Source organism: Falco punctatus (genome assembly GCF_963210335.1).
Source record: "Falco punctatus genome assembly, chromosome: 6".
NCBI classification, from domain to species: domain Eukaryota; kingdom Metazoa; phylum Chordata; class Aves; order Falconiformes; family Falconidae; genus Falco; species Falco punctatus.
Genome location: NC_137585.1, coordinates 28,643,046 through 28,656,932, shown reverse-complemented (window position 1 = coordinate 28,656,932; position 13,887 = coordinate 28,643,046). Strand labels below are relative to the sequence as shown.

General features: G+C 46.3%; 1 protein-coding gene across 1 annotated transcript; it reads left to right on the top strand.

Annotated features, from left to right (window-relative positions):
* Nucleotides 1–1,239: 1,239 nt before the first annotated feature.
* ADCK2 (aarF domain containing kinase 2) lies at nucleotides 1,240–13,405 on the top strand. The gene is made up of 8 exons (XM_080390870.1): nucleotides 1,240–2,299; nucleotides 3,018–3,164; nucleotides 4,694–4,822; nucleotides 5,476–5,571; nucleotides 7,581–7,832; nucleotides 9,274–9,402; nucleotides 10,062–10,115; nucleotides 11,355–13,405. The coding sequence occupies exons 1-8, from the start codon at nucleotides 1,382–1,384 to the stop codon at nucleotides 11,496–11,498; spliced, it is 1,869 nt and encodes a 622-aa protein (XP_080246996.1). The 5' UTR covers nucleotides 1,240–1,381; the 3' UTR covers nucleotides 11,499–13,405.
* The last annotated feature ends 482 nt before the right edge of the window (nucleotides 13,406–13,887 follow it).

Below are 13,887 nucleotides of genomic sequence, written 5' to 3'. Positions count from 1 at the left end.
GATGTGCTCGGGTCAGGTCTGAGCTACCTATTGAAGCCAGGGAGGGATCTGGATTGGAAAATGAACTAATTCTTCCTACAGGCTTTTTGTTCGCAGTGTACATTAAAATGGAAATTCCCCTCGCAGAAGTGTGCAAATACACCCAAAGCTGGGAGCCAACTGAACTCCTGGTGTGAAAGGCCACAGCTCCCAGCCCAAAGCATCCCCGCACAGGACAGCGGCTTTCCTGAATCGCCATGATAGCAGCGCAAGTTGCGGCATCACCTCTGCGGTGGCTGTCTCCTGACACAAACTCTTTGACAGGCTGTGCTCACACACACACCAAACCTCTCATAGGGGGAGCCACAGATGATGTTGTTGGCAGCTGCATCCTCAGCAGTGGGTACATTAGTTTTGATTTTTAAAAAGGCACGTGCCCTTTGCAAAGGAAATGAGCAATCCTCTGTATCTGTGTAATTACAGACAAGGTTAACAGATTGCCAGCTGATGCAGGAATAAGCAGGAGACCCAGCACTGCCATCAGCAGACCTTTTGTGGGGCAGAAGGCCCAAGTTCCAGAGCAAGCCTGGAAAGTGAAACAGCTTGTTAAGTCTACTCAGCTACCATCACCTCAGGAGGCTTTTGCTTTTAGTTTCTTTTACTAGTATGGATGAATCATCATGTGCCCTCAAAGACATTACTCAAAGCACTGATTACTTCATTAATACCCTGCTAAGGAAACCACTAATAATCACAGCACTTCACCTGCCAACATCTGGCTACCACTAGAATGCCACAACTTTTGCTTAAAAATAAAAAGGTCATTGCTAGCTTCCTACATCATGGAAGAAAAAGGAGAGACAACCAACACCTTACAGTGGCTGAAATACACCTGGTGTGTGTCAGCCCCCTTGCTTCACTTATAGCTTGATTCACCACACCAGTCTGAACCGGGGTAGGCTCAAAACCAAGAGGGCAAGAGCCCACCTTAACCATCAACAGGGAGGGAGACATGAAGGCCTCCAGCCCTAGCAAGGGACCTTTCCCTCTCATCCTCCTCCGGTACGGCCTGAGGCTACAGCGAGCCCGAGCCCGAGCCCGAGCCCGAGCCCGAGCCCGAGCCCGAGCCCGAGCCCGAGCCCGAGCCCGAGCCCGAGCCCGAGCCCGAGCCCGAGCCCGAGCCCGAGCCCGAGCCCGAGCCCGAGCCCGAGCCCGAGCCCGAGCCCGAGCCCGAGCCCGAGCCCGAGCCCGAGCCCGAGCCTCCCTGCGAGGCGGGAACAATCACCCCACAACTCGCCAAGGCGCTCGCTCCTGCCCCTTTAAGGGGCGGGCCGCCACCGCCCGCCGGCGCTGATTGGCCCGCCCCCCTTCCCCGGCGGCCGTTGGCGGCGGCGGGCGGACCATGGTGGCGGGCGGCGCCGTGCGGCTGCTGCCGCTCCCGCGCCCCCTCCTCGGGTGGGCCGCCGGGGCGAGGGGGGCGCTGCCCGGCTGGGCGGCCGCGGGGCGCGGCGGGCTGCGTGCCGGGCGCTGGGTCGCGGTGGCCTTGGCGGTGCCCGCCGGGACCGGCTGGAAAGAGAGGCCGGGGCAGCGGGGGCCGGTGTGGGCGGGGGAGCGCGGCCCAGAGCGGCCGCCCCGGGGGCTGCTGCGGCGCGGGGGGCTGGCGCTGCGGCTGGCGCTGCGGGCCTGCGGGTTGTTGCTGCGCTTCGGCCCGCTGCTGCTGCTTTACCCGCTGAGCCGCCTGTGGCCTGGCCTGGGTGCCCTGTGGCTGCGGCTGCTGCGGAGGGCAGCCGAGGCGGCTGGCCCAACCTGTATCAAGCTGGGCCAGTGGGCCAGCACCCGGAGGGACCTCTTCTCTGAGGCCTTCTGCGATGAGTTCTCTAAGCTGCACGTGGAGGTGAGCCCACACCCGTGGGGCCACACCGCCGAGCTCCTCAGGAAGGCCTTTGGTGAGGACTGGACGGGAGTCCTCAAGTTCCGAAGCCGGGAGCCGGTTGGCTCGGGCTGTGTCGCGCAGGTGTATAAAGCCTATGCTGACCTCACGGCTGTCGCCGGCTGCCAGGCCGAGGAGCTGGTGCGACACTCGGAGTTAAGGTCCGCTTTTGAAGCGTGGGAAGTGTCAGGCTTTAGAGGTCTCCTCAGGTGGCTGAGAAGGAGGAAGAGCCGGGAGATGTGGGGTGAGAGGAATGGGGCGGAGCTGAGCCCAGCAGACTGCTCCCAGGGAAGGCCTGCGAGCCGGGTGTCCTTCATGGAGCAGATGGCCAAACCACTCCTGAATGCAAATCCTTCATCAGCCAGGCATCTCGTGCCTGTAGCTATTAAAGTAAGTCAAACGTGTCTGGTAGATAGGTGAAAACAAAGCGTGCTGGATGAGGCCAATCCGATTTTAATTCCCATGGAGATGGATAGCTGGCTAGGGCCAGGTGGAGTGAGAAAAGTGATGCTTGTCTCCATTGGTGTCTTTTCCTCAGCATTTGTGTTCCAGCCAGCTGTGATCCAGACTTGCAGTGGCCCCAGCTCTTCCCCGCCGGGAGAGCTTGAGTACACATACTGCCTATGGCACCATTTGACATGACATGTGGATACCAGAAATGCCAACAAGGGCCCAGTTTACATTAAAAGAATGAATATTAAGCTTCATTTCACCTTCCAGACAATGAAAGCCCTTCTCTGCTCACATGAAGAAATCTGGAACAGATAAGTTCTTTCCAGCAAAGTTTATTTACAGAAATCTTGTATTTGAGCTGTGCCAAATACTAGTCAGTACTACATGGCAGGGACAGGGCAGGAGCATGAAAGCAGTAGAAAATGGCATTGGGTGAGACCGTAGTCTCCAGCACAGATGTCCATTTGACAATTATACAGTGTTTCTCCACAACTTAATCCATGGCAAATGTAAATTTTTTTTGAGGACTAGCTGGGGAAGCATTGTTAGCTCCCAGTCTAATAAGCTGGGTTTTGTCTGTTTGGAATGTATCACTTGAGATGATTGAAATGAAGCGTTTCGCGAGTTGATCCTGCCACTGTTCGTTCTTGTGCAGGTTCTGCACCCTGGGCTGGTCCACCAAGTCCAGATGGATCTGTTTATAATGAAGATGGGTAGCCACATCATTGAACTTCTCCCTGGATTCAAGTGGCTCAGTTTGACAGAGATTGTCAAGGAATTTGAGAAGCTTATGATTCAGCAGGTGCGTGCCATGCCATGGTCCCCATGTACTGAAACAAAACTGCCCTTTGTCTTGCTACTGGCTGGCTCTAACTCTGTTCTTAGCGCTATTTTTTAAAGGGTTAGATGAAGGCTTGCTTATTCTTTATTCTTGTCAGTCGCATAATGTTACTGTAGGAAAGTTTATATGCTTACAGCGTTAAAAAGCAAAGCAATTAAAAAATCTAACAATCTTTATTAGATGTAAAAATCTTTTTTTAGACTTTGAGTATGTTTTCTCGTGAACAGCCCGAACAGCCAGCTAGCCATAGTCACAGTCCTTTTTGCACCATTATGAAAGACGAACACTGGTGAGAGACCTCACCTTAGGAAAAGAATCCAAACAAGTGCACAGATGTGTTTTTTCTCTTTAATCCTATGCATATGTTTGCAATCTGTACTCACTGGTCATGTTTGTTAGTGCTGAGATATATATACAGGCATAACTAATGTACTTTCACATAAGTTAATATGTTTTATGTTGTATTGTCATCAGGTTCATAGTATTGGTAAAGTTAAGCTTTTCAAATAGATCTGAAAAGTCCTGATTCACTAATGTCTTCTAAAGACACAGTCCTGAAACATCCTTACTACCAAACTTGCAAAGATTTCACTACAGGCTTAATTAGGCTTAGGTTTCTATTAAAACAAACGATTACCTGCTAATTCTATTTTTGCATCTAGACTGCAGAGTCTGAAGTCTGTTACGAGCTTTTGAAAGCTTTAATTCTTTTCTACTCTTGCAAAAAATCTGCACAGTAAATCCATGTTGTAAACTGTTGACTGTATTCAGAGGTGACTCGAGGTCATTAGTACCAGTTTAGTCCAGCAGAGTTTTTGGTGGATGCACTGAAGACTGAGAATTAGGAGAGCATCTGATATGCTTGTTGTAATTTCCTTTCATTTCTTTTTGAAAGAACAGGAAGTATTCCTGGGGTATTTCCCCTTGCCGGATGAGGAAGGTGAGGCCTCCTTGAGCAGCAGCAGTGGGTAGGAAAGATACCCTTGCGTCAAGGCATTGGATCACTGAAGAGCTAGGGCCAGGACTTTACACAATGGGGGTTTTTGTATGTGTTCATTAAATTTCTTCCTGCTATGGCTGCCTAACTGTAAAACAAGGCAAGGGCTGCAGTTCTTCTAGCCTGTCTGCCTGCCTTGCTATTTGGACAGTAAGCTTTGGTTCAGGATCTGTCTTACCCTTGAAAATGATGTAGTCCCGGTCTTTTTTGAGACACCATGCCTATAGTAAGAGTCACATGTATTTTGAAGGTGCTGGGTTGTGGGCCATCCACTACTTAGTCTGTTACTCTATTCTTCCATCAGGAAAGCCTTATAGCTTTGAAGAAGCATGTAAGAAGCACCACTCTATTTTGTTTTCATTCTAGCTTTTGGACTAGTTTTGTTGGTATTGAGTATTGCACCGTACGGTCATATCCTCATACAGGATCCTGAAGATCTAATTTGAACTGAATCTAGTTTCCAACCTCCTTTTTTTTTTTTTCCTCCCTTGAGATTGACTTACGCTATGAAGCCAGAAATTTGGAGCGCTTCCGACAAAATTTCCTAGATGTTGATTTTGTGAAGTTTCCGACTCCCCTTTGGCCTTTAGTAACGACAGATGTTCTAGTGGAAACATTTGAGGTAAGAACTGCAGGGTCTGGGATTGGTGGTAGCAGTGAGAAGGCCTATAAGAAAACATGCCAAGGAGGTGTTTTTTTGAGGAGGAGTGATCAGAGGCAGAAGGATGTTTTCTCTTATTTGCTTAAAGAGATCGCTGTCCTCCCTCAGTGTCTCTTCCGCTCTCTTTGTTTGTAAGCAGTGCATCCCAGAAGACAGGTGGCAGGCAGCTCCACATAGAAGTGAACACTTGGCCTGAAACCAAGCAGACCAGCAGTGTGTCCAGCCACCATGTGCTTGCCTGTGCTTGCAAACCAACACCATGCCTCAACTCTCCTTTGTGGTGGGTCAAAGCAAGGAGCTCAGCAATCTGACACTTTCTGATGCTTGCCTCACTTCCCTTTGTGGATGTCTGAGTCACAGACCAAAGCTACTCTCAGCCTTAGGTTTTGTGCTGTGATCCTGGCAAAAGTATTTCTGCCCCAGGCTATATCACACCCCCTTTTCAAAAAACAAACACTTGCTTTTCTCATCTTCTCCATCACATTAGGTACAGCCTCTATCGAGCAGGTCCTTTCTACGGTATTGTCACCTTTCCTCAACTCTTGGCATCTAGGTTAAAGTATGGTTGAAGGTGGGACACAAGGTGTGTTTGACTCCAGTTCTGTCTTTTTCAGGAGAGTGAGCCTATTTCGCACTACCTGCATGCGGACATTGCCACAGAGCTGAGGCAGAGAATTGCAAAGATGGGCATGGACATGCTGCTAAAGATGGTAGGCACTTGGCTGAGGCTAGAAGTAAAGGTTGTTTTCCTGCAGAAGTTATTCATTTGGGGTAATAAGACAATATGGCAAAAGAGAGAACCATTTTGCTTCCCACATCTCCTACTGCTCTCCCCATGGACTCAGATATATGGCTGTACCTTTTGGAGATGCTAGGTATCTCGTGGTAACCCAGGACTTGGGCCGTTAGGGCACTGTGTAGCTCCTGAGCTGGCTGAAGGAGGATCTGTCCCTCATGTGCAGTGTAACACGGTCTGAGTAAAGCCTGGGCTAGATACACCACTGCTTTTGACATGGAGATTTTTCCACTGTAGAAGGGCAATCTGCTTGCACGCAGTAGGGTCAGCCTATGCAACTTGATCAGTGCATTGCTTAGGAAACCCACTAATCCATTTAATGAATATTCACATATTACCCAAGTACTGTGAAGTGCAATGTAATTGGCAAATACCATGTTCTCTGCAGAGACTATGGATGCAACTCACAGGTAAAACAGCTAGCTAGTTTCTTCATTTATTGACTCCTCCTCCAAACTGCCTTTTTTAAAGAAAGAACTAAATACAGAGTAAAGAAAACAAACTTAGCCAGATTGAGCTTATGATTCAGCTTCGGGCTGTCTAGTTCTTCTGTGGTTGAAATAATCACACATGATCTGGGAGAGGGTGACACAATTGTCTTGTGAGGAGCCATGAGAACTAGCAGGGAAGAGTTGCAAAAGAACCTCACAGTACCGAGTGTGTGGGCAGTAAGTGTCAGATGAAATTCAATTGATAACTGCAACGTCATGCTAGGCTGGTGGCGAGGCCTGCAGTTTTGACTCCATGTAGTATAACAGACTCTGAAATAGCTCTTACCACTCTGAAAAGCAATGCTGGAACTAGAATAGTTTTATGCTAACACTGGATTCAATGGTTAGGAGCAAAGCAAAACCCCCAAATTTTAGGAGTAGAAAAGAATTATAGAGCTAAGAAACAACATTATGGCTGTAAGTATAACAAATAGCTGTTTCTTGAATACTCTGTGCAGTTCTAGTCCCTCACTGTCCAGGACTCTCCTTTCCAAGGGCTGTAACAGAACTAGAAGAGGTGCAGAGGAAGGCAGCCAGGGTGATTACTGGTGTGGAAAGACTTCCATACTGGAATGGTGAAATAATTTGACTCTGACTATGGAAAGCAGAGAAATTAGTAGTTTCTGACAGATATCTATGCAGTCATGAATGCCTGAGAGTGAGTAATGGATCTACTGTGTATGGTTTCTCAAAACAAGACCAATGAGAAGGATATAAAATTATCAGAGGTCACTTTTTCAGGCAACACCTAAAAAAATAATCTTTTTTCACACAACTCTTTTTACCTGGCAATTGGACAAATTCTTAGGAGAAATCCATGAAAGACAAAGATAACCTCCTTGGGGCAGGAAGTTCAGCAGTCCCAGGTGGCCAGGAGGGTTGGTGGGGAAGTTTTCTGTGCTTGCCCTCTTGCTAGTCCTTTCCGCTGCTGAATGCTAGCAGAGGCAGAGAAATGCTATATATTTGTTTCCTTATCTCTTGTTTTCCTTACTTTCCAATACAGTTGTAATGTGGGTTGATGTCCCAGACCAGACAAACTTAACCATTCACTATAACTCATGCCACTGAATGGCAAATGGCCTATTCTTACTGCATTACTCCTTGCCAAGGCCCACCAGTGTGCCCCCAGTTTAGGGTTAATTACCAAAGAGCACTCCTGTTCCCTGCTGGGACACCTGGCTGTCCTACCTGATCTCTAGCAAAGACATAGGATTGCTTCACACAGCTCTGCTGACTCCCCTACAGTAGTACCCATGCCATCTCAGCACAGCTGGTCTTCTGCAGAAGCCATTTGCTGTGTTGCTGCCTAGGGTGGTGCACATTAGTAGTGACAGTGAACGGACCAGAAACAAACCTCTGCTGTTTGCCTGGGAGTTTTGGCAGGGGCAGGTTTGGTTGAAATGAGCTGCTCTAAGAGTTGTCTGTCCTCTAGGTTTTTGTTGACAATTTTGTCCATGCTGACCTGCACCCTGGGAACATCCTGGTTCAAGGCATGGCCCACGTCAGCACTAGCTGCAAGGAGCAGACGGCCATCGTGGACCTGTGTGACACTCTTGTGGTGGAAGTGAAGCCACCCCTGAGGCAGCTCTGCCTGGTGCTGCTGGATGCAGGGATCGTGGCGGAGCTGCAGAGCGCTGACATGCAGAACTTCCGAGCAGTTTTCACGGCTGTGGTCCAGGGCCAGGTGAGGCCTCTGTTGTGGGGCTGGGGAAGGGAGACAGATGGGAATCCAGATAGCCAAGGCGATAGTTTTCTATTTCCCCTTACAATCCTCCGTAAGAGGGGAGAGGAGACTTGCTAGCCTGGAAGCTATACCAGACACAGGGATAAGATAGCTGCAGCAAGGAGGCTGCCAGAGTGGAGTGATTTCAGTGACACAGGAGATGGAAGGTGTTAAATGGGAAGCGCTTGCCGGCACTCCCTGGTTAGCAGTACTTCTGGTGCATGGTAGGACTGCCTGGGAGCCACTTGCAGTTGGGACTGTTGCAGAATCTGCCGGGTTTTGCTAGAGAAGAGGAGGGGATGGATTAACAGTTTCCACAGTTGCAGACAACTCTGGAAATCAAGAGAGACATGGTGGTCTTCCACACGTGTTCCCTTCTGCAGCCTTGCTGCTAGAAAGCCTGTATGGCATCCTCCATTTGCTGCTGTGTCAGCATCTGTAGAGAAGAGGAAGCAAAAGAGGTGGGGGGAGGGTCTGGCCTCTGCCAGGCTCCTCTGTATAAGGTGAACTACTTTGTCCTTCTTCACACTTTTTTAAGATGAACTCTCAGATGGACTAGGGAATCCAGTGGTGGTGTTTCCTGTTCATTTTGAGAACAAGCATCTGTGCTCATAGTTGCATGTTGCTGCTTCTCAGCTGTGAGTTGGATGGTCCACCAGCATATCTCAAGGGACATGTTTTAACTTGGTCTGTTCAATCTGCCGAAGCATACCGAGGAGTCAGTGCTAAACTGCGTGTTCAGGCCCATCCTGTGCTGCCAGACTTCTCAGACACAAAGCAAAAACTGCAAACGTTTGATTGCAAGTCCTTAGTGGCTTAGGCTGGGTGTAATTCATGATCTATAGGTGAAAAACTTCTATGGTCTCTGCCAAACCTGGGCCTCTGGCTCTGCGTTGGTGTCAGACATGTCTTCCAAGAAGATCTATAGAGCCTCTCACAAGTGAAGCTTGGGTATGGCTCCCCCCATTTCTCAGCAAGCGTCTGCTGTTGCAGAATCAGCTCACTCTTCCTCTGCAGTTTGCAAATGGACTTGGCCCACAGGGCAGGTTAATATACTTTACACCATTATCTCCTCTGCTAAGAAGAAAATGCCAATCCTGTGGGGTTTACTTCCCCCCAGAACTTCTGATTGTCTGAGAGATCTTTGTTGTGTTCTACCCTACAAGATCTGCAAGATACCAGCTAAGATTTTTGGACTGGTTCTGCTCTTCCTGCACCTGCTTCTGTTGATTCATTGGGTCTCTGTTGCTGGAAGAGGAAGGCATGGCCCTGAGAGTTCTCCCCTGCCGCCTCCAGGGACCTTCGCAGCAGAGCCCTTCCAGGGACGATGATGTGCAGCTCCCTGTAGGCCTGCTGGCACCAGTGACCGAGTTCTGATTCTCCTTTTCAACTTGTCTCACAGGGGGAGAGAGTGGCAGAACTGATCCTTCATCACGCCCGTGCTAACCAGTGCCAGGATATTGAGCGATTTAAAGCTGAGATGGCGGAGCTAGTGACCAAGGCCCGGGGGAACACCATTGCCCTAGGAAAGGCAAGTGCACAATGTCCCACCCTCACTTACCTGTAATTCAGTGCAACTTGGCTTTCAGAATGGTCCGTGTGGGAAGGCCGGCTCTGATCTCATCAGCACCGCCAACCAGTACTGGGTGCTTTTAGTCTCTCGGGCGCAGCAAAAATCCATAAAATCCTTTCTTATTTCCTCCTAATTGAAAAATGTATTTTGTTCATGTGGGTGTTGTTGGTGGCGTGTTTTTGGGGGTTTGTCTTTTTGTTGGGGTTGTTTGTTGATTTATTTTTTTTTTTTAATCAAACATCTGCAGCTCCCTGTGAGGAGTTGCTGAGCCTGGTGTTACAGCTTGGATCCTGTTAGCTAAGGCCAACCTGGGCACTTCAGAGAATGTAGTGTGGTGGGACTGAGTGAAGTAATGCATGTTGCATACTGCTGTGAGGTCAGACGTTCCCGGCCTTTCTGGGCTAGCAGGTAGGCAGAACCACAGGTCACAGCTGAACTCCTTATCCCAGGCAGGGTGTGAGGGGGATCATACCTTGATGCTGGCTGTTGTCAGCCCAATAATCTTGTCCCTAGAGCCAAATGCTAACAAACACTTAGAAGAATCCTGCCTGTCACTCACATGGCTCAATCTTCTTGACCACAGTTTTTTTGATCAGTTAACTTCTTTTGTATTCCAGCTTCAGGTGGCAAATCTCCTCTCGAATGTCTTCAAACTATTGATGACCCATAAGGTGAGGTCCTGTCACTGTCTGCCTTCAATAGTTGAAAGTTCATTTGGGGAGGGAGAACTACTGCGAACATGAAGGGCTGACAGGGAGCAGGACTGTGACTTCTGAAATGAATTGCTACGAGGGGAACTGCAGGAATGCATCCAAGTGTTGGAGACATGCTGTTTCTCAGGTCTTGATGCACACCCTACCAGGACCAATTTCTGTTTTGTTGGGTTTTGTCTTAATACTGCATTTAATGGTTGATACTATTTACTAAAACGAATGGTTTTGTAACGCAAAGTTTTTCCTATCTTTTTTTTTTTTGTCCCTTAGAAGCAGAAAATGAAATTTAATATGTGTTCCACTTGTATATCACTGCATGCTTTCCTGCCTGGACCTATTTCTTGATATGGGGTTATGTAACAGCACCAGGCCATTTTACTGGTTTGTTAGAGGCCTCAAAAGTGAGAAGCTGCTCACAGGACAGAGATTCCTTCTTATAACTGATACTGTTTGAGGGACAAGTTTCCACAGTTGCAGACAACTCTGGAAATCAACAGAGACATGGTGGCCTGAACTAGAGTTGATGAGAAGGTTGTCTGCAGGCTGGGCAGCCCTGTGGCTAAGAGTCCCTCTAAACATTCCTTAGGTAGAGGTTTTTGTCATTAAGCTGGTTTCTAATAACATGAAATGTAATTTAGGCTCTTATAAAGCAAGTTCTTCCAGCTCCATAAACTCTTCATGCCCTGGTATGCCTTGAAACCATCGTGGTGTCTGGCTGGGAATTGGGGGGCAGTTTGTTGACATGCAGAGCAGAGGATAGTTTCCTCTGTGATCTGCGGGGGTCTTTTGTGGCCATTCAGAAGGTGAGCTCCCCCTCACACAAATGCAAGTGTTCAAGTATGTTAGATACCATCGCAGCTTACAACTACACTAGCAATAGTGAGCACTTTCTAAGCTCCTGCTATTCCAATATGGAAGAAAAAAAAACCCATTCCCCTTCTTCGAATTGAAAAACAAACTCTCGTGTTCCCTTAGGGCCCTTGCCCTGAAACTGTTGCCTTATTTTTGGGCCTGCTGCTGGATTTCAGTGAGTTCTGAAACTCCCAAGTGATGGAGTTGCAGTATGGTTTCAGGTGTGCATATCTTCTCTCCAGCCTCTTCCCTTCCCTTTCAGTTTAGCTAGAGCTGGTACCTCTGTGGAACAGGCTCAGAAGAAAATAAGGTCTGCTGAGACCATTTAGTCTCTTGTGGTTCTAGGTGAAGCTCGAGAGCAATTTTGCTTCTATCATCTTTGCCATCATGGTTCTGGAAGGACTTGGTCGTTCACTGGACCCTGAACTGGATATCCTAGAGGCAGCTAAGCCACTGCTCATCAAAACTGCAGCTTCTGTCCTTGAATAGACTCTTGTGACTGCTGCCCTCTCACTGTGCAGGGTTACCTGTGCTGTCTGTGAGCTGACAGAGAAAGAAGCCGAAGGTGAGAAGTCACACGTATTTTGGGGACACACCATGCAGTGGTTACTCTCCATTAATGTTGCCTTCAGTTGTTTCAGCCACGCACCAGGCATGGGATGATGAGAAGGTCTATTCCAGAAACTAGGAAGACTTTGCACAATTTGAGAGTTCTGACTCATTACACAGTTTTAAGAACTAATGTATTCTGGTACTTTTTAAACTGACATATCATGTAGTTTAGGTGCACAAGATCACTGCAGACTGATGAGAAAAGCCGTCTTACTTGTCTAAAAGTCTTTAAAAAGGTGTTCGTTGATCAAGTCTGTTTTGAAATATATCAGGTTAAATATTTATAATTTACTGACTTAGCTGTCATAGTGGTGTGAGAAATGATGTTCTAACGCCACCTAAGCAACTAATTCTGTCTGAAAAAAGCCAGAAAATCTTTTTGTCTTTTGTACTTTTAACTTCTACTTTTATTGTAGAATTATCCTGAGATCTTGCATGGAGTGGTCTGTTCTTAGTCATTTTGGATGATAAAAACAGACCAGTCAATTTTATTTTTTTCAAGCTTCCATACTCCAGCACAATACTATAGGAGTTTGGATTATAAACAGCAAAAGAAAATATTTCCCTAGGCAGAAAACCTAATTCTATAATAAAACCCAACTTTTGGAAATATTTGTACTGGTCTTTTTTTTTTTTTTCCCCCGAAGCTTAAAAAAAAGTAGAGTTTTTTTGTGTGTGTACTTCCTTCCTACGACCCTCCTTCCTGCTCCCCTAGTCTCACTCTAGTTAACTCAAAACCTTAACTAATATGCAAATTCTTGAGTTTTGTTACCAATAGTTTGCAAAACAAGGAGTCTAAGCATTTTCCTAATGGTTAGAAAACACATTGTAAATGTTTAAAATTAAATAAAGCCAGCAAGAGAGCTAGATCATACATGGCTTTTACAGTCAGTTATTTTAATAGTAGTATTAAAATTATTTTATGGCTGTATTTTAATAGTGAGAAACACAGTCTATAAATGATTGGAAATACTGTAACACTAAATATGTTTCCAGATATACTGTATGTGAAATTGCAGCAGCACAGGGTGTCTGCAGTGGTCTGTTTTCAGATGGTTAAGCAATGAAGAGAAAGTATATCAGCAGACAAGCTGCTGTTTTATGGTGATTATAAAATAATGATTAATGACATACAATTAAAGTCTGAAAAATAAGTTTAGATTCTGCTCAATCTATTTCATGTACTTCCCATTAATCATTTCATATTCCATTTCCAAATGTTTAAAGGACACAAACAGCAGTAGAGTTTAATATCTTTTAAGTTTTAGGCTTGTTTCTCTAAGTCCAGTTAGATTTAAACTCATAACTAGGTACACTGTTGTCCTAACTAGCACATGATTTTGCATAAAAGAGAACTCAAAAAAGAAGAAAAGCAAGCTTTACATTGAAGAAATTCTCCATGTGCTGCCAGGACCCACTTTCCTGCAGTCATGTGCGTGCCCCCTCCCATTTCCATCCAGCTTGGGGGGTAGAGGTGCCAGGCACACCATGCTGCAGTGTGTGCAGCCTGGGCTTACTCTATTAGTCACACAGGACTTGGGCAGTCACCCATGTTCTTGCTGAGCAAATTTCAGCCAACTTTTCCAGATGCTAAACAGCATTTAAACCAAATGACAAAATGCCATTTTTAAAATGCAAAATTGTGCCTCGCAGGTAATTTCCATATATGCAGTAAGTTAGAATTTTTTTCAGACCTTAACTTAAACAAAATGTCAAAGCCTTTACTTGTATTTAGGTTCATCTTTCCTTTTCCTTTTTTTCCCTTTTTTTCTTTTTTCTTTTTTCTTTTTTAAAAAAACCAACAACCCCAAAATCTCAAGACAGTTCATGCATATTCTGGATTCTAAATTAAGAATACCCCTTTTAGCTATTTTACCTTACAAACCTTAGAAGAGTTTGTAGACATCTGGATGAGAAACTTAACTTTAACTGTTTTTTTGGGGAGAGCTGTGAAGGCATAACCAGTTATCTCTGGAGGTATGTAGTCTGAGACTTATTGCTAAGAAACTGCTGGCCATTCAAAAGATTTGGCGGAATGTCAAAGGAGCTCCCTTTTACAAGTTTTCTTAATTTTAGATATTTTTTTTAAAGAAACTGCTATTATCACTGGTGCCATGTTCCTGCAAAAGGGGTGAATTTTTATAAAACTTACACTTTTTGCCAAGTGATGTGCCAGAAAATGCGTAACATGTCTCTAAGTGTACACAGAATGTCAGGCAACAACATTTAAATTTTGCATCTAGTTTGGTTCTAGGTATTAAAACAA

Coding starts and splice junctions, on each gene's coding strand:
- ADCK2 (XM_080390870.1), top strand. CDS start 1,382: ATGGTGGCGGGCGGCGCCGTGCGGCTGCTGCCGCTCCCGCGCCCCCTC. Junction 3,165..4,693: donor AGAAGCTTATGATTCAGCAG/GTGCGTGCCATG, acceptor TCCTCCCTTGAG/ATTGACTTACGCTATGAAGC. Junction 5,572..7,580: donor TGGACATGCTGCTAAAGATG/GTAGGCACTTGG, acceptor TCTGTCCTCTAG/GTTTTTGTTGACAATTTTGT.